Source organism: Antennarius striatus, chromosome 18 (genome assembly GCF_040054535.1).
Source record: "Antennarius striatus isolate MH-2024 chromosome 18, ASM4005453v1, whole genome shotgun sequence".
Taxonomy (NCBI): Eukaryota; Metazoa; Chordata; class Actinopteri; order Lophiiformes; family Antennariidae; genus Antennarius; species Antennarius striatus.
The window spans coordinates 6,775,101-6,795,561 of NC_090793.1; the positions used below are offsets into that span (position 1 = coordinate 6,775,101).

At 40.2% G+C, this 20,461-nt stretch overlaps 3 protein-coding genes across 3 annotated transcripts; all 3 read left to right on the plus strand.

Annotated features, from left to right (window-relative positions):
• The first annotated feature begins 1,185 nt into the window (after positions 1-1,185).
• Positions 1,186-2,666, plus strand: mrps14 (mitochondrial ribosomal protein S14). Its single transcript, XM_068341265.1, has 3 exons — positions 1,186-1,276; positions 1,504-1,668; positions 2,106-2,666. Exons 1-3 carry the CDS (start codon positions 1,193-1,195, stop codon positions 2,286-2,288), a joined length of 432 nt encoding a protein of 143 aa, XP_068197366.1. The 5' UTR covers positions 1,186-1,192; the 3' UTR covers positions 2,289-2,666.
• Positions 2,667-5,225: 2,559 nt separating this feature from the next.
• On the plus strand, positions 5,226-8,862 carry cacybp (calcyclin binding protein). Its single transcript, XM_068340749.1, has 6 exons — positions 5,226-5,355; positions 6,138-6,348; positions 6,449-6,545; positions 6,633-6,732; positions 7,068-7,162; positions 7,882-8,862. Exons 1-6 carry the CDS (start codon positions 5,338-5,340, stop codon positions 8,042-8,044), a joined length of 684 nt encoding a protein of 227 aa, XP_068196850.1. The 5' UTR covers positions 5,226-5,337; the 3' UTR covers positions 8,045-8,862.
• Positions 8,863-9,745: 883 nt separating this feature from the next.
• plk3 (polo-like kinase 3 (Drosophila)) lies at positions 9,746-17,264 on the plus strand. Its single transcript, XM_068341160.1, has 15 exons — positions 9,746-10,075; positions 11,066-11,173; positions 11,278-11,394; positions 11,650-11,779; positions 11,904-11,991; positions 12,456-12,551; positions 12,691-12,889; positions 13,160-13,286; positions 13,414-13,529; positions 14,062-14,182; positions 14,269-14,352; positions 14,657-14,819; positions 14,937-15,066; positions 15,247-15,357; positions 15,503-17,264. The coding sequence occupies exons 1-15, from the start codon at positions 9,908-9,910 to the stop codon at positions 15,698-15,700; spliced, it is 1,956 nt and encodes a 651-aa protein (XP_068197261.1). The 5' UTR covers positions 9,746-9,907; the 3' UTR covers positions 15,701-17,264.
• The last annotated feature ends 3,197 nt before the right edge of the window (positions 17,265-20,461 follow it).

A 20,461-nucleotide genomic window follows, 5' to 3' on the forward strand; every position in this document is an offset into this window, starting at 1 on the left:
CCTTTTTCTACCAAAGCAGAGTGCACCAACCATATGTTAACAGAGGACCACACTGCACTGTTTAATATATGATGGCTGCTTTTAATCGACAAGAGCTTCATTGTTAGTGGTGTCATGGGAGAAATGATGGTTCTGGGTTTTGGAGGATTTAAGAACTCAATTTCAGACAGACAAATTAGGCAGTTGAGGAGGAAAAGGCATCCAACACCTCTGGTTGGTGACGAAGAACAGTACACTATTGTCCTTGCAGGGCAACATTGACCCCTTTTGGTTTGTCAGCAGTACAGCAAAGGTCCAAACATTAATTCTAAACTTGGAATAATTTCTACAAGTCAAATCTTTCATTCATTCATCCATCTTCTTGACCGCCACATTCGCTTTTGTGGGTCACAGGGGTTGCTGGAGCCTATCCCAGTTGGCTCACGAGTGAGAAGCAGCGGACACTCCAAGCCCGACACTAGTGCACTGGTGGCATGTCAAACCAAATCAGATTACTGTATATGTTTGTCTTTCATCAAAGTATTGGTTTGTAATTCTTTCATAATTTTTCAAAGAGAATATCCATCTGAAATTTAAAACTCCAAACGAAATAACCATTCTTCTACTACAACCATAAATTTGTGACGTTTTGCAGTTTCTGTATTACTTGTGTTAATATGATATCTTGGGAGTCACTTCAACTACTTTGTTTGCTGTTTAATTTTTACAATAAATGCAATTATTAACTCACATGGATAACAATTTATTTTAATTTTATTATGTATTCGTGTTAAATTGTGTCCTCTAAATTTGTTTGTTTGTTTGTTGTTGTTTTTGTTCTTTGTCTGTTTTGTTTCATCATGTAATGCTGATAGCAACCAGGTTCTCCAGCTTCCTCCCACCTCCAAAAGCATGCGCCTCAGGTTCAATGGTCGGTCCCAAATTGCCCGTAGGAGTGAGTGTGTGTTTGTGTGTGTGTGTGTGGATGTCTGTCTTTGTGTGTGGCTCCGGGGTGCACTGGCGTCGTGCCCGGAGTGTCCCCCGCCTCACGCCCTATGCCAGCTGGGTTATAGGCTCCAGCTCCCCGTGACCCTCTACGGCGGATACAGCTGCAGGGAATGGATGGATGAATTGTTTCCCTGAATCATTTGACCTCCCGGTCGGTAGGTGGCGATGTTTTCAGTGCGTCCACACTTCCCTGGTGATTTCGTACATGCCTTTATTCAATATGGCGGCCAACAGGATAGCATGTTTAGGGTTAAATACCCTTTACTCTACTTTCTGTGTCCCGAAACAGGTATCTTGGTTACTATAGCATCGTATCTTCTGGTTTAAGAGAGTGTATTATTATGAGAATCTTTACGACTCAGTTATTCATACATAACCGAGAAGAGCGCTTTCCGTTTTAGCTTGTACTTACTAGCTTTTGGGCGCTAGCTTGTTAGCCGGCAATGTCACAAACACAGTTTTGTACCTAAATAACTGCGTCGTGTCATCTGTCAACTGTGTAAACACTGTGTGCAGGTCCTTAGGAGCTGCTGGGGAGCAGTGGAGCAAGCGAGGGGTTATTATGTTGACTGCAGAATGCTGAGGGACGTCAAGAGAAGAAAGATGGCCTATGACTATGCTGATGAGAGGCTGCGAATCAATGCACTGCGAAAGAACACTCTCCTGCCCAAAGAGCTTCAGGTAAAATTTCGTATTTATTTTTTAGTCAGTGTGTCATAGAACTAAGAAATAATTCATCCATCCACTTTCTTAATTGCTTTATCCGCTGCCGCGGGTCACGGGGTGCTGGAGCCAATCCCATCTGGTTGAGGGCATGAGGCGGAGGGAACTCCGGGCGCAATGCCGGTGCACCGCGGCAATAATAATCCAAGTTTCAGCAGAATCCTGTTGTGCTGAGTTAGGCTCATCAAAGCTGAATTGAATCCAATTTAATGTTTTTTTTTTATTATTATCAGTTGTTTATCTTTGTAAAAATCTAAGCTGAATGTATAATTTTAAAGAAAATTGTCCCTTTCGGGTGTTAAGCATTGCGCAAGGACTATTTTTCATCCAAGTTGTTTCAATTGATTTTAAAAATAAATAGCTACCAGATTTATAAATGTTATTTACTTTTGCAGGAGATTGCAGATAAAGAAATTGCAGCATTACCCAGGGACAGTTGCCCTGTGAGAATACGCAATAGATGTGTGGTGACTTCCAGACCTCGAGGAGTGAAGAGGAGGTGGAGACTGAGCCGCATTGTTTTCCGGGATTTAGCTGACCACAGCCAGATGTCTGGGATCATGAGGGCAAGGTGGTGACATTGGACAATACAGTCAGATTTGATCATAAAGTGTAAGAGGAGCAGGATGAACATAATAGAGACTTGCTTTACAGTGTTGTGTTGCAAAATTTCGTCTGTAATAAAAACCGTTTCAATGCTGTCCACAGAAGTCTTTGAAGATGTTGATGTTGTAAGTTATTCAATTGAGTATATTGCACTGTATTTAAAGTGTTTTCCTGTGGAGCAAATGAAGAATAACTTTGTAAATGATGCATGCCCAGTTGGATACTTGTAAAAAACATTGAAATGCATTTCATTTAAATGGAAAATGAAATGGTCTCCTGACTCCTCAGTGGAAAGATTAGTATATTTTACTCATTCAGATAAATATGAATAAATATTCCACATTACCTTCTTCATGTTTGTTTTAAAATTTAGGTAAATTTTTTAATGCATTTTTCACATGAATATTATTTTGAATCTATATGGAAGCTGCAGGTTTCTTAGACTTGCATATGAACCTGAACTTCCTCTTAAATCATAGTGTATATTATTTAATGGAAGTCATCCATGCAAAATAAGGCAGAGATCACTGACTATAATTGTTATGACTAAATTGAGAAAATCCAAATTCATGCAATTAAATTTGTGAGTTGTCACCTGCTGCTGAATTACAGGATTACATTTTGTTCCTAAAGTTAACCACTGACGTCACTGTAGTTGAAACTTTTTAATAATGTAATAATTGCATGTTTTGGAGAGGATGCTAGAGAACATGGTGAGAACTGGCACAGAAGCCACACTCCACACAGAGGTTCTGTTAGGGGCCTGGACTAAACCACGGCACCACAGTTCAGCACATTGTAAGAACATCCGTCCATCAATCAATGATCTATCCATCCATCAATCTACTTGACTGCTTCATCTGCTGTCGCAGGGAGCTTGAAGCCTATCCCAGCTGGTTATGGACGACAGGTGGAATAAAACGCAGACATGTCGCCAGCATATCACAGGGCCACATTTGTAAGAGCATTCATAATGTAAATGCACTCTGAGTGGCAGCAGAACTATCCCATACATCCGTCCATCCATCCAAATTGTTATTCTTGATCAAAGACATGAAGGCATCTAAATAAGTCACAAACAAAACTTACTCAGAAGTTAGTCATTTTAATTACAATATTTTGATACTCCCGTCCAATGTAGCTGCAAGAGGGCACAAGCCTGTGTCTTATTGGGCCGGTTCCAAGCCCAGATAAATAGAGAGGGTTGTGTCAGGAAGGGGATCCGACGTAAACCTTTTGCCAAGTCAAACGTGCAAATCAAATCTGTGACTTGCGTACCGGATCGGACGAGGCCCAGGTTAACAATGACCGCCATCGGTGCTGTTGACCTACAGGGTGCCGGTGGAAATTGGACTACTGTTGGTCGAAGAAGGAGAGGAGGAAAGTGTGTTCGTAGGAAGAGAGAGAAGAGGAACGCCATTGAAGAGGATGAAGAGTGGAAAGGCACTCGGTCCTGATGATATACCTGTAGAGGTATGGAAGTGTCTAGGAGAGGTGGCAGTAGAGTTTCTGACTGGGTTGTTCAACAGGATCTGAGATAGTGAGAAGATACCTGACGAATGGAAGAGAAGTGTGCTGGTGCCCATTTTTAAGAACAAGGGAGATGTGCAGAGTTGTGGCAACTACAGAGGAATAAACCTGATGAGCCATACAATGAAGTTATGGGAAAGAGTAGTTGTAGCTAGACTAAGGGCAGAAGTGAGCATTGGTTAGCAGCAGTGTTTCATGCCAAAAAAGAGTACTACAGATGCAGTATTTGCTTTGAGGATGTTGATAGAGAAGTACAGAGAAGGCCAGATGGAGCTGCATTGTGTTTTTGTAGATCTGGAGAAAGCTTATGACAGGGTGCCCAGAGAGGAACTGTGGTATTGTTTGAGGAAGTCTGGAGTGGCAGAGAAGTATGTTAGAGCACTGCAGGACATGTATGAGGACTGTAAAAAAATGGTGAGGTGTGCTGTAGGTGTGACAGAGGAGTTTAAGTTGGAGGTGGGACTGCATCAGGGATCAGCTCTGAGCTCCTTCTTGTTCGCTATGGTGATGGCCAGAATGACAGACGAGGTTAGACAGGAATCTCCATGGACTATGATGTTTGCAGATGACATTGTGATCTGTAGTGAGAGCAGGGAACAGTGGAGGAGAAACTAGAGAGGTGGAGGTTTGTCCTGGAAAGGAGAGGAATGAAGGTTAGCCGCAGTAAGACAGAGTCCATGTGTGTGAATAAGAGGGACCCAAGTGGAAGAGTGAGGTTACAGGGAGAAGAGATCAAGAAGGTGGAGGATTTTAAATACTTAGGGTCAACATTCCAGAGCAATGGAGAGTGTGGAAAAGAGGTGAAGAAGCGTGTACAGGCAGGATGGAACGGGTGGAGAAAAGTGTCAGGTGTGATGTGTGATAGAAGAGTTTCAGCTAAAATGAAAGGAAAGGTGTACAAAACTGTGGTGAGACCAGCGATGTTGTCTAGAGACAGTGTCACTGAGGAAAAGACAGGAGACAGAGCTGGAGGTAGCAGAGATGAAGATGCTGAGGTTCTCTTTGGGAGTGACCAGGATGGATAGGATCAGGAATGAGTACATTAGAAGGATAGCACATGTCGTCAGAGAGGCCAGACTGAGATGGTTTGGACATGTCCAGAGGACAGATAGTGAATATATTGGTAGAAGGATGTTGAGTTTTGAACTGCCAGGCAGGAGGCCTAGAGGAAGACCAAAGACGAGGTTTATGGATGTAGTGAAAGAGGACATGAAGGTAGTTGGTGTGAGAGAAAAAGATGCAGAAGCCAAGGTTAGATGGAGGCAACTGATTCGCTGTGGCGACCCCTGAATGGACGAGCCGAAAGGAGAAGAAGATACTCCTGTCCAGTAGGTGGCGACTGTTCACCGATCGGCTGCTTATATGGGTATCACTAAAGAAGAATAAAGCACCGCTCTTCAGTCACTGAGCGTGAACACTGAACACTTAGCGGAGAAGGCAAAGCTGAAATCTTTCCAGAAACTAACGCAACTTTACACAGATTAAGCCCAAATGGATTTAACTGAACAGGTAAACACATTTGTATTCGGTTAGTTGTGGAAACAATTTGGATTTATATGGCATTAACAAACAGAAGATGGATAAATCTTAACTACACGAAACCACTCGCAGCGATGCTTCGGCTCACGTTAGTTACCTTAGCTTGGTTACTCGGCAAACCCCTGCGATCGCTACTATAATGTTTTTTTGTAGTTCATAAAGTAAATGGATCCGTTTAACTAAACCTAAAACATTTATTTGTGAACGTTCACATCGGTCCCTCGTCATGCCAGGCGGCATGAGCCGATTAGCTTAGCTAGCTACAGCTAAAGGTTGCTGTAGCTAGACGCTAGATAAGATAATGTTATTTTCACTTTTAAAGATGGCATCTGACTGATTAAAAGCTAACTAAGACTTTATCAACTAACTCCGAATGAGGACATTATCCCATCCATCAACTTGCATTGGAAAGACGTTCTGTCCCTTTATTCTTATTCAAGAATTGCAGCTAACATACATCTGTAAGCAATAGTAATTCTACAAAAATAACAGTAACATTGTCTGATATGATATACAGTATTCATAATGCTTTCCGGGTACCCTAAATCGTTATATACTTCTATTATACAGGGTGAAAGAAATATCCAATTAAAATAGAAATGAAGCTGAGATGAAAGTACTCATTTGAGTTGGGGTTTTTTTGTGTATTTTTTGTGTTTTAAGAAATTTTACAGTTAATATGTGCTCTCTATGTACTGTCTACTTTAATAATTTGTATCATTTAGTGATCTAATTCTTGCCCCCAAATACAGATCAACCAGCTGGAAGCAGATTTGCAGGAACTGGGCTCACTCCTGGAGAAGTCAGAGAGGAAGCGAGTGCAGGAGGTGTTAAAGCAGGAGCAGAAAAGGTTGGAGAAGGAGCTTTCTGTCAAAAAACAACAGCAAGAGCAACAAGCAAGGAGAGAGGCAGACCCAGCTGCTGCCCCTAAAGCCACATACACTGTCAAAATCACCAACTATGGTATGGTTCCAATATTTAGTAATACTGCAAATTACTTCATACATTGCAAGACTGACAGAGATATTTACAAATTGTCGACACATCCGTATCTTCTCCGCAGCATGGGATCAATCAGAGAAATTTGTCAAGATATATCTTACATTGAAGGATGTGCACAAAATTCCACCAGAAAATGTTGAAGTCGATTTCACAGATGGGTAAGATGGTAATCGTATATAAACACAATATTTAATAGTAATGGTGTTAATATGATACAACTGTGGCGTTTGTACATTGTTCTGCAGGTCTTTGTCTGTGCTGGTGAAGGATCTAGATGGTAAAAACCATAATCTAGTGATTTTCAACCTGTTGCATCCAATCAATCAAAATGACAGCTGTAAAAAGGTAAATAAGCACTCTTTATTAGTTAAAATGTGTCTCACGTCATCTCCATTCATCTACCATTTTCTTGTAAATGAGACAATTGCAATCTGTCTGTAGCTGCTTATTTGGATGTGCTTTTGGTTGGTTGAGCAATCAACCTAAAGCAAGTCCAGTTGATTGTTTGTTGTTCTTGATTTACCTCATCCAGGATGACTGAGAACCTACACAAATTTGTTAGTTGTGTTTGTCCCAAATTTCTGTTCAACAATTTTTCATATAGAGTCATCAAATCATCTGCCAAAAAAACATGGGCGTCTACATTTGAAAGGCCTGTAACAATCTGCTCCTTTCAACAGATAAAAAGAGACATGGTCTTGATCATGTGCAAGAAGCAGACATCAAAGAATTGGGACTACCTGACAAAAGTGGAAAAGCAGTCCAAGGAGAAAGAGTAAGTTTATAGAAGAGACAACTTTTTTTTACTTCAAATGCACAAAGGAGGAATATTTAAGGATTGAAAGCTTCTGCATGTTAAAAAGAGACTGAGCCAGGTGTTGTGCACTGTATCTGATATTTCCAGAATGATTAGGAGAGCTGCCGATGCTTATGTGTTGACATTAGTGTTATACTCATCTGATTATTCTAAAGAAGAAGAATTATACTTTATTCATCCCGAAAACGGGAAATTCTTTTTACACTCTTCCTAATACAGTTAGACATGCACACAGATATATGTTGTATACAGGCCCCTGAACAAACAAACAACACCCTAGGGACCTGCACTAGGGGCCTGCAGGCATGCAATTATATATGTAGGGGGAGGCAGAGTGAAGTGTCGCGTGAGGGATCGCGATCCCCAAATGAAAAGCTTGCAGTAGGGACGGCACCTTGCTCAAGGGCGCCTCGGCAGTGGCTGGGAGGTGAGCTGACGCCTCCCACCGTCAACTCACAGGATGTCTTGGCGGGAGCGGGAATAGAACTGCCGATGGCTGGGCGATGTCTGGTCTTCAACACGTCTGCTCTACCGCTGAGCCACTGCCGCCCCAACTACTTACAGACTAACAGCAATGTTAGCAAATTTTTTTATAATGCAACCTCTGTGGATACCAGAATAAGAATTTCTCCATTCTGATTATGAATACAAACTGTTGTCCTACTGTCCCAAAACAGAAAGCCAAATCTAGATGATAATGCAGACCCCAGCGATGGGCTGATGAACATGCTGAAGAAGATTTACTCAGAGGGAGACGACGAGATGAAGAGAACCATCAATAAAGCCTGGTCAGAGTCCCAAGAGAAGAAGTTACGAGGAGAGGACACGATGGACTTCTGAATGGCTTTCTCACAGCCAGACCAATGTTCGAGGAGCCAGGACTGCAGCTGACTTAACTTGAATTCATTAATGAAATGGTATGAAGCCAAATCTGGCATGTACATCACATGACCACAAAATCTAGAAATGCAGCAGTCAGATTTGGGATGTAATGTTAAACCTGTGCCGTTTTTTTTTTTTTTGGTTTTTTTTTTTACCTTGCTGTTCTGATGATCAGTGTTCTTAATGCATGCTTGTCTCAGTTGCTCAAACACTTGTTCAAATATAATTCTGCTATCCGACTGTACCTGAGCAACAGGTTGCAGAGATTAAAGTCAAATTTAATCGTTTGAGGTTTATATCAGATAAGACATATTTCAAATTAGAACTGGATGAATGAAATGTGTGAGGCATATAGAGTCATCTTATTTTTTCTGTGCACCCAAATTCAACCGATATAAAGCATGTTTTATAGCGTACCTTTGCCCATGTCATGCTCATATATCTAAATTGAATATACGCAGAGGGCTCTTGTGTTTCACTTTATTTTTTTATCATTCCATAACTTAAAATACAGCTGCGTAATCTTTGCTTGTCATGCATCAATCCAGTGGGATATACATCTCTGTAAGGGTCTGTGTTTTAGTCAGTCTTGTTGCATGGTGTCAAACATTTTAATTCCCTAATGTTTCTCTTGTCTACTGTGCGTGCAGGTCCACTGTTCAAATGTTTCCCATACATTTCTATATATGTAGAAATGAAGTTGGTTATTTTACTTGTGATGATAGAGTGGCCCACTCTTGTGTTCATGGCATTCTCATAATACAGGTTGAACTCACTTTTCCTCTCAGTCGTCTTATTTTTAACACGCCTTAAAAATATTTGTTTTATTTTTACTATTTTAATCAAACATTTACTTGACTGAGCCTAATTCTGATTTTGCAATCCATACAGACCCCACCCAAAAACGTTTTGAGGCAGGAATTACACCTGTGGTCATAAGTTAAAAATATAGACCCAACTGCAGAGCCACAACATTTACAGACTTACATTTCAATCTTATTTTTAATTAGCCTGAAGCTTTAAAATCCAGTAGATGAAAATAATAGAAGTCCTGCTGAGCCTTAACTTTTGAGCTGAACGTGTTATCCACCAGATGGCAGCTGCAATCAACATTTGTCTTGCGATCAACCCACGCTCTGGTGGGGGAAATCCACCAAAGGCCTTTGTGGTAAAAGTTTCAATCTTTTGTTTTTTAAAGGTTTCAAGATTGTATTGAATAAAATCGTCTGCCACATTATTGGTCAAATGATAAAATGTTTCCATTTTAATATATCAGATTTCACTGAACCTGATCCATTTTATAGTTTCCACCAGGAGTTTAGGAGCTGATCATTTGATAATCATTTGCAACAGGCGATGGATGACAACCTAACAGTTAATGCAAAAGAACCAGAGTCTCCTCCATCAAGCTGAACATGAATGGAAGCTGCGGGTTCCAACATGTGACCGGCCTCACTGCAGACGTAAAGCCACACCAACATAAGTTTCGCCATCTTCATTCATTCATTCATTCATATTTCTTCGTCATCCGTTGATGTGAGACCGTGTCTGGACAAATCGTCCGGACTCGCTCCTCCGGTGCGCCTCCTCCTCCTTGCGTGACGTCGCCACCCTCCTATAAAGCCTCAAAGAGCCATGCCCAGACACGACAAACGGAAATGGATGCTTAAGTGAACGCGTCAGTACAAGACCAAACTACTGACAATATAAACGAAGAGGATATCTACATATATTCAGGCTACCCGGACCGACCTTTCGCCCCGCTGTGCCCGGTAGATACGGGCTGTTTTCACCGCGGCGCAGCGTATTTCACGCCGCACCATGAACGCTGATGTGTTTAAACGCGCTCCGGAGCGCGGACCGCAACAGTCCTCTGCCCCGGGGAAAAACGCCAGGAATAAACCCGAGCAAGCCAAACCAGAACTGGCTCAGGTGGTGACAGACTCCAAAACGGGGAGATCCTACAGTAAAGGAAAGCTTTTGGGAAAGGTACGAAGATCGATTTTTAATGCGTTTCCTCTCACCTCGATCCGCGGATGTTTTCAGGTGTTTTATGTGACGCGCAAGACGGGACTTAATATCTTTCTTAATCTAAGAATCGCCGTTTTAAATTGATCCGGATGTTGGCAGATTAAAATGATTCATTTGCCGATCTCCAGGTGTGTTGTTAATGCAGTGTGTTGATAATGACCTCATGGTGGCCAAACCTCCCCTGCGCGTCGTTGCTGAATGAATCAGGCACAAGGTGTGCCCAGCAGCTCTCTTGCGCACACGTAATTGAAGACACCTTATAAAACAAGGGTCTGTATTCACCGGAACGATCACATATGATGACACCTGAGACGAGTATTTAATTATACATCTCATTGATTCCATATGATTCGCATCACCTCCCCACCCCCCCCAAAAAAAACCACGTCTGTGATGATTCTGACGCCGAATGAAATATGTATGAATGGAGCGGCTGTACCAACATGTTGCTGGTTACCGATCCGCTGCATTGGGCATCCACCCAAGTGTGTGCCCCTCTGATGCCTGCCGCAGAGCTGGACACGTCTGTCGGCTTTACGGTTAATGAATGCAGCATCTCGGCCTCCCTCATCCGTCATGTAGTCAAGCCTGTATGGTCCAGATTGCACCTACAATTGTGCACGAATAGGACGCAGAGAACGCAACACAATAGTAATGTATAATTAATGTTAGAGGAGGGTTTTAGCTGTTAGATGGATGTAGAGGGCATCCAAGGTTGCACTTTGTGATTAGTTTTAGAATCCTGATGGATTTTTCAAGGTATATTCACAAATTATTTAAAAATACTGCCTCCACACCAGAGTTTCAGTATTGGTTGACACAGTGTAATTTTCATTGTTGTTCAGATCGAATATAGGATCAAATATAGGAAATTGAGACAGATTTTATCAACACCTTGATGCTCCTCTTTTTTTGTTAACTGGAGTGTCCTATTGGTTTCCCCATAAGGGTGGCTTTGCTCGATGCTACGAGATGACAGACCTCTCCAACAACAAAATGTATGCCGTGAAGGTGATTCCACAGAGCAGGGTATCAAAACCGCACCAGAGGGACAAGGTACGCAGTCACCGGAGAGGAGGCTCCAGCACAGCCATGTGTCAGCATCTGTGTTTTAGGATTGCAGTAAATATGTATATATATTTTTTCTTTTTTTTTTACAGATAACAAATGAGATAGAACTCCACAAAACCCTGTCCCACAAGCATGTGGTGAAATTCTCTCATTATTTTGAAGACCAAGAAAACATCTACATATTCCTTGAGCTCTGCAGTCGAAAGGTGAGACCTGAAGAATGTCTGTCTGCATAGTTTCCATTTGCTTGGGTTGCATGTTTTCAGCTTTCCTTGCATCACTCCAAAGTGACACAATATACTGCACACAATATTCATTCATTCATTTTTTAACAGAATTTAAGTGATTATACTTAGTCCTTTAACTGAAACTACAGCAGTGTAAATGCACGCTGTGTGCTTGTGTGGAGCTGCGTTGTCGGTCAGACAGCTGGGCTGACGGTTCATTCATTGTCTTTTCAGTCCCTGGCACACATTTGGAAAGCAAGGCACACGCTCACAGAACCAGAAGTGCGATATTACCTCAGACAAATCATATCTGGCCTTAAGTACCTCCACAGCCGTGGAATCTTGCACAGAGATCTCAAGCTAGGTATGTAACCTTGCAACTAAAGCGCTGCACTGACGTACGCAAGCATCCCAGGAATCTGCCATGACTTTAGGCAGGCTCATTCCTCCTGTGAAATGCTGACTAGACACATGTTTTTCTCTGTCAGGCAACTTCTTTGTCAATGAGAACATGGAGCTACGGTTGGGAGACTTCGGCCTTGCTGCCAAGCTGGAGACGGTTGAACAGAGGAAAAAGTTAGAATTCTTAATTATGTCTATATATTTGAAAATTACAAATACTTCAACATTTATAATAAAGCTATATGTAGCTTTTTTTGACTTGATGTATATATAACTGGATAGATACATACATTATTAATCTTGGAGGAAATTGCGTACTGTTGAACAATACGGGACAACATTCACAGTGATGCATTGACCTGAAAAGAATACGCAATCCTTGAAACACGTACTTCCTCCCACAACTTTCCTTTTAGCAAGTACCCAACTAAACAGGTTTCCAAGTGGCAGTTGAATGTAGCACACAGAGCGTAGTTTCAGTACCTGTTTGACATCTTCCTGTGGAATACCTGAACACTGACTGCCAGAAAGAACTGTAACCGCTACTTTGTTTGCATGATAGACTTGAATAGCAGAACATAGTTTTGAATTGGACAAACATTAAGTCTATTCTGCCTTTTTTTTCTTTTTTTTTTAAGAACAATTTGTGGGACTCCAAACTACTTAGCCCCTGAGGTCCTCAACAGACAAGGCCACGGTACAGAGTCTGATGTCTGGTCCCTTGGGTGTGTCATGTGAGTTGTTGGTTTTTTTGTGATTTCAACTAAAAATGGCATTTTCAGTCATTTCTTGACATTAATTTTATTTGAATTCTGAGGGTTTTTTTAAAATCTTGGGACAGAAAACCATTAGCTATTTCTTTTTCTCATTCAGGTATACACTGATGTGTGGCAACCCTCCCTTTGAGACTCTTGACCTGAAGGAGACCTACAAGTGTATAAAGGAAGTTAGGTACCATTTGCCTTCTGCACTGTCTCCTGCTGCGCAGAAACTCATCTCTGGCATCCTGCAGAAAAATCCCAGCGACAGACTCTCACTGGATCAAATCATTAACCATGAGTTCTTTGGAAAAGTACGAAACAGTTACAGTAATGTATTCAGTTTAAAGTAGCAATGATAGTTAATTATATGTTTTACTTAGTAATGCTTAGAGAAGATGAAATCCAGAATAAATTTAAAAAAAAATTTATATATATATATATATATATATATATATATTCATATATAAACTTTGAAAAGTAATAATGGGAATAATAGCCTAAAATAAGATGTGTGTGTGTGTGTGTGTGGTCTTCATTCCTCTTGCATCTTTGTCACACTCTTGTCTATTTCATTCTTCTAGGGTTTCACCCCAGATAAACTTCCCCCTAGCAGCTGTGTGATGGTGCCAGAACTCCATCCTCCCAGCCCTGCCAAGAAATTCTTCAGCAAGATGGCAAAGAGTCTCTTTGGAAAAAAGAAACCAAGAGGTTAGCAAGGCTATCTAACATATTTGCTCAGCACCTTTTTCATACAGGAATAAGGAAATGTATTCATCTAGCACTTTTCAAAAATATTTCAAATTATCACTAGATAAGTGTTTGGGTTTTTTTGCAGTGGAAAAGATTCCTTGTGAGGAAAAAGATGACAAAGACATTTCCAAACTGGTGTCAGGCATCGTTAAATGCTCCATCAACCGGCAGATCAACTACAAGACAGTGGGACCAAATGAGGTTGGTGTTTGTCATAGAAGACAACAAAAAAAAAAAGTTGAATTTGTTTACTTGAAACAAAGTGGGGTCATTCCAAGGTCTTGGTACCTTTTTTTTAACATGTTCATTGAAACAGTAAGGCAATCTTATCAGCCACCGCAGTGGGATTTCATGGGATGGATTTCTAATTATGTTGGCGATTATTTTTCCCTCAGAAGTGTATTGTTGATGAGATTTCAAAGTCATCATAGATGATTTTTCTGGTTGTATAACATTAGAAGTGTAAGATTCCTGTCCCAGCTTGTCAACAGATTGTCTATGCTATGAGATGGGTTTTTTTTTTGTGCAGTCTTTAGGTTAATCTTTGTGTGACTGCGGTAGTTGAGGAATTCCACTAATCTGACCAGTCCAGTTGCTATTTCTAGAGAGTGACAGGAACTGCATTCTTCCATGACGTGCAGAAAATATGTTCACCACTCTTGGAGGTGCATTTTTTTCATGGTTGTGCTCTTTTTCAGCATTTTTAAATCACGTCTCTCTGGTTACTCTTCAGGTGTCATCTCCGCCCGGTCAGCTGGTCAGTTCTGTGCCTCTGGAACAGACTCCTGCTGAGGAGGAATCCAGGAAGTCAATCTCACGGTCCTTCAAAGGCACCATGGCCAGCAGCACTGAACGTAGGAATCCAATTTTCTCTCTCTCTGTTTCTGTTTGTGCGCGTTACAAATCAATGGTCTAAATAGGATTTTTGTTTTCTCTCTAGCATGTGAGGCCATCCTTACTCCTGCAGCTATCGCTGAATCATCTGTGAAAGTGCTCAACAGCTGCCTGGCAACCATGCCTGCAGGTAGATCATAAAGTTGGACATACAACTGTGGACTGCAGGAGATCTTCAGACAGAATAATGATGTTTGACAAGTCTGAAATCTCTAAAACGAGGACAACTGGAAACATTGAGTAGCATCTAAGAATCTTGTGGTCTGAGTGGACAGTAGAACACAAGAACATGCTGTTTCTTAAGGGAACTAAGTCCTGATTATTGATAAGGAATCACTTTATCGTTACATGTGGAGGATTTTGCTGTCATGATTTGTAAGAACATAATGTTCGCTGAATTTGTTTTATTACTCATAAAATCTTTATCTCTCTAGCCACAAGAAACCCACCGTGTCTGTCCAGGCCACCGTCCTTTCTGTGGGTGACTAAATGGGTGGACTACTCAAACAAATATGGGTTTGGCTACCAGCTCTCAAACCAAAGCATCGGCGTGCTCTTCAATGAGGGAACGCACCTCAGTTTATGTAACCAGCGCAAGTAAGCAGTTTAAGACCTCCAGTACTCGCTATTACATAAAACCACATGCTTAACTTCTCAAAGAATAACTGCGAAGTAACTCAATTGACGGTTATGTGTTAATCTTCCTCCAAACAGTACAGTCCACTACTGCTTGACCAACAACAAACACTTCACTTTCCCTGCCAACTCCCTGCCTGAGCGGCTTCGCGGCCAGAAACAAATTGTGGAGCTTATGGCCAACTACATGGAGCAGAACCTCATGGAGGTAAGATCAAGAAGTGAGACAGAATTCCAGAGCCATTTTTAAAGGAACACTTAGACTTCAAAAATGTATTGACAAAACAACTCTTAAAACAAATTTTTTTGTGTATTTTTCAAGTTAATTCAAAGCAAGTGCACAATAAAGGCGACATACACACTAAATCTTTTGTCCTTGACTTCTCAGGGTGGAGATCTGGTTTGTGAGGATCAAATTTCAGGCCCTCCTCCTCTGCTGCTTCAGTGGGTCAAGACGGACCACGCTCTTGTTATGCTGTTCAATAACGGCACTTTACAGGTTGGTTAAGATGAATGCTTTTTGTATTGCTGCAACACTTTAAACAAAACTAAAGTTAGACACATGATATATACCTGTTTTACTCACAAGTATTTGATTTGCCCATCTTTCATACCCTTTGTTCATGGTTTGTAATCCTTTCCAGGTTAACTTTTACACGGACCACACAAAGATTATCTTGTGCAAGTCGTCTGATGACTCCTACCTGCTCACCTACATCAGCCGTGAACGTGTCTCATACACTTACCTCCTTAGCATGCTGATTGAAATGGGATGCACCGCTGAGCTAAGACATCGATTGCGATATGTGGTGCAGCTGCTTCAACACCATACAGATGCCTGAAAGCACAGCTTCGTGCCTCCCTGGCTGCCTGAGAGGCAGATGGCTTGGAGGCAAAATAAACTGGTTAACATTTCCTTTTAGGCAACTTGATTTGATTTGTTTGGTATGATTTCTCAAGACTTTATGGGGAGGAGCTGACTTCTTTTTTTGTTGCCAGATGGAAGACTGCTCAGGAGTTTAGTAAATATTCTTGGGCTAACTGGTGCTTATGCAGCAGATTCGAGTAGATTGACCTTGATAAACATTAAGCAGTCAGGACATTACCCAATGGAGCATCGCCCTCAAGGGTATCCACCAAAACAAGAGAACTCCTACTTGGCCTGTAAAGATGGATCCCTCACAAGTTGATGCCTAAATAAACCCCCAAGCTCATGCCTACCTTCAGTTTCTTTGGCTGGATCTTTCCAAGTCACCAACCAGCCCTGCAGCTTTCTCCTGAAAGCCAATAACTCTGGCGTGGGTTTTCAAAGGTATCGCAACACTAGAATTGTCATTTTTGCCTGCAACAAGAAAAATCTTGCAGCTGGAATACTTTTTAGGCTCTGTTTCAGCAGCAGCATATTTTATGGTTTTGACTTGCACTTGTACTGTAATCTTGCAGCAGCGATGCTTTGGGAAGAACTGTGATTTGATTGGAGAGAGACCCTCCTGTCCTCGGTTGGTTTCCGTCCTCTTTGGACTATGGTGCACAGTCTTTTTTTTTTTCTTTAAGAAAAAATGAACCAGCCATAGGATCACACTACGATGTTGACCGCACATGCACAAATAACATTCCTGGCTCTATTTGATAGTGATGCTAAGGAAAAGAGCAAGCATGTCTGCATCTGTTCAGTCACATGAATTTTGTTCTTTTTTTTTTTTTTGAATATTGGAAACAAATCTCACAAGTACACAAAACTAAATTTTGTTGGTTTTAAAATCATTCCTTTTTAAATTCACATAAAGTAGGTGTGTGTGTATCACACATATGCCGTAAATAAAACTGTTGGCTTGAGGGGGTGGGGGAGTAGGGATAAAAGTGCCTTTCTGAGGGATGTCTGTATAGTGCAATAACAGCTCTTTGTGAATGTCAAGCTGGATACAAACAAAAGTTGAGATGAGTTTGACAGATGGAATTTACTTTTGTACTTTCAGCCAAGTTTAGAAGTAAGTTCAAAAGCACTACACTCACTACTTGGTATAAACTTTTAGAGTATCCTATATATCCCAGTAGTATCTACTATGGAAAAACATTGTACTCTGTTGTACTGTACTGTAATCCGTATATCAGTTTACATGGCTTTTTAGACAGAGTTGTATCTTAAAAACTGTGACCTGGAATGCAAGTATTACTTACACCTGTTTTCAAAAAACCCAACATTGTGAAAGCCATCTGCCAAATCAGAAGAGTCTTTATTTTTTGGCGCATAATGTCCTGTTTATTTATTTTTATTTATAAATGTTTTTTATTTATTATGTAAATGTAATGGTCTTGACACAAGGAAATGTTCAATTCCGATCACCTTTTGTATGTAACTTTTTTGGGGGGTGGAATGGGATAAAAATAAAGATGATTCAAAACTGACTTTGTAGTTCTCATATGCATTTGGTATGTGAGAAAATCAAAATGAAGCATTCTTTCGGAACTATTTTCTGGTCAACCTTTGGTTAGTGAATGCAGGTTTAACAAAATATTCCTGATGCAGTGCAGTAAGACCTTTGGCAGTGAGGGTAAAGCTGTAGACATATTTAAAATTATAGGAATTGCTTTATGCAGATGACTATTTTTGAAGCATTTAATCATTTAATATCACTAAAAAAGACTGCTTGCATCTATATAATGCAAATAAATTGACTCTTAACTATGCAGGCAGACTGTCCAGTTGATATTTTCACCATGCAGAAGTAAACCTGTGTGAAATAGTTGTGCAGTACAGGGTTGGCTGACATACCTTGGATGTTGACATATGGGTCAGTTTCATTTCTGGTTTCGTTTAAGTAGCTGGAAGTAGTAAGAATACCAAATGGTCGATCTAGGGAAGCTATTGATTTCTTAAAAATTTCAGTCTTTAAACATGTGGTAGGAACAAAATACACTGAGTACACTGAGTTTTAAACCAGTTCTACTGCTTAGGCTCCCATTGTTCTTTCCCAGAGTTGATTTGAAACCCCGTTCTTGCTGCCCTGTAGACGAGCAGTAGATTCACTAAAGATGCAGACAATCTAAGTCCATTATCAAGGCATCTGCAATCCTATAAAAGTTTGATTGCTTGTGGTATTCATATTTAAACAAGATACCTATGCATTCATTTAAGGTGTAGCCTAGGATACAAGGTACTAATGTGCAAATTCTTTACAACTATTGCAATCACTTTTTTTAGACAATTCCACTTTCCCTTCAAATTTCCTTCTTTAAGGAAAAATACACATAAACAAATAACACATGAAAAGAAACAATTTTACACATAGATGAATCTGCATAAAAACATGTATGTAAGTTCACTTATATATAAAAAAAAATTCAGAGGCAATAACAACCCTTGCTTGGAGCTGTTTTTTTTGGTGTGTACATAAAAAAGAGGCGCCAATAGAAAGACAAACCTCATTTGAAAGCTGCTCAGTGAATCCCAAAAAAGGATGAGAGAAACAGGGGAAAGTAAACTGTGACCAAACCTCTATTCTAATAGTGATTGGACACTGGCACGACGTGAAAAGATCATAAGTCTGCGTAGTGACTATAAATGTGCTGATTGCACATCTTTTATTGCAGCATGAGACATTTATTTCATTTCATTGAGCCAGTGCTCAGACATGCAAATGTGTGCCTCTGGTGTTGAATACTTTCTGAATTCAACACTATGTCACACTGCACTTACTGTTTGTTTGCTTTCATATGATGTAAACCTAAATGAATATACTACTGATCAATGGCACATTCAAATCATTTTTCTATATCCATGTAAACCTTTGGCCTTGTTTCTGGATTAAGTTGTCCAATCACTTCCTCTAAATAAAACCGGAGTTCATTGTTGGGTGTAACACTATACAATAAACATACAGGTGAATGGACTTCATTGTGATGCTGTGTAGTCTTTTCAAGAAGGAGATCTGTTGATTTGTGTCATTGCTGGCAGGAGAGCTATAGTAAATAAAGACCAGCTCATTATGAATTTCCTTCGGTCTTCTTAAAGTATATATCATTCATCCTCAATTACTGATACTATCTGCTGGTGCAAATAGAGGAGGGACTCCTACTATATTTTGAAAGTATTGACACCCATTTCCCTCATTATTTCTATTTTGAATGTGTATTCCTGATCTTCAGAGATGTAGCTGTGCAAATGATTCAATTATTCCCAGTGTAACAAAAGAAATACAGCATAGCTGATATCAAATATTTGCTCCTCCAATGAGGTTGGGTCATACTTTTGTAGCTGCTGTTATTGTAGTCACCATATCAATTATTGTGTGGAGCCATGACAACATTGAATAACAACATCAATCATGACTACATAACCTGCTTTGGTTGTTTTATTTGAAGCATTGAACTGCAAGTGAATTTTTTAAAAAAAGGTTGTATAATTCATTACGTAGAATAATGTTCAAATTGTTACATAATTTAAAACCTGTCATATGAGTGCTTCTTGTGCTTTACAAGATGTTTTAATGGGTTTACAGTTCAAATCATATTCATTGTCATATTCACTCACTTTATGTGGAAAAACTATGTAACACGTCACAGTTTGATGTTTTTGATATTGATGTGAAAGCAACAGCATGGTGGTGCAGAACTCAGCACTGTTATCTCAGCAAGAAGGCTTTGGGTTCAAATCTTGATCTCTTTATTTCTGAATTTCCCATTTTGTCTCCATGCCAGTATGGGCTTTGGCTGTCTTCCACTGACTTGGTTAGAGAATGACTGGTCCCAGTAGAAACTTTTTTCTTCAGTGTCACCTGGAGTAATGCATCTGCAAACAGTACCTCACCCTACCCCTATCCCTGTCAAAAATAAGAACTTTTAGGCATTGAATAAATGGTATTTCTTGAAAAGATATAGAACACCATCCCATTATCAGGTAAAATATCGTAAGCATTTGAAGCATCTAAAAGTTAAAATCAAGAATAAAAACAAAAAAAGACAGAAGTATTGCATTGATTCAGCCATTCATAACAGGATTAGAATAACCTTGACAAGAGCATGGAACACATCTTAGAAAATATACTGCATAGCCTCCACAGCAGAAAAGATCAGTCAGCTTTTTAGACACTGCGCAGAAATGTCAGCATTAAACATCTCCTCAACAGTTCTGGACACATACTGTAACTTAATAACAAAATGCCAATGTCCTTCAGCAATGTGACTGCTTCCTCAGCTCCATGAACTCTCATTATTTTTCTTTTTTCTTATTTTGTTCAAGTGGTCAAACCTGGAAATACCATAGATCAGAGCATAATGATTAACAGAGTTAAGTGGGTCATGAATTATTACTGATGACAGAATAACACATTTCCAAATGTGTTCGAAATCTAAAATGAGTTTACTTTGTCACTGAAGAGGGATTAAGCAGCTTTTTAGGGATACACATGTAGGACATGTCCGGATTCAGAGGCTCCGTTTCTGTTGGACTGCACTGAGAATCCATTCCCAAAGTTGCAAAAGTCACCTAGTCTTTCTTTAGGAGTGTTTAATAAGGTATTAGTAGATGTTAAATGCAGTAAATACATTCAGTACTTGACTGCTTTAACTGTAGTGTAAAGTTATAAGTGATGTGATGTTATATA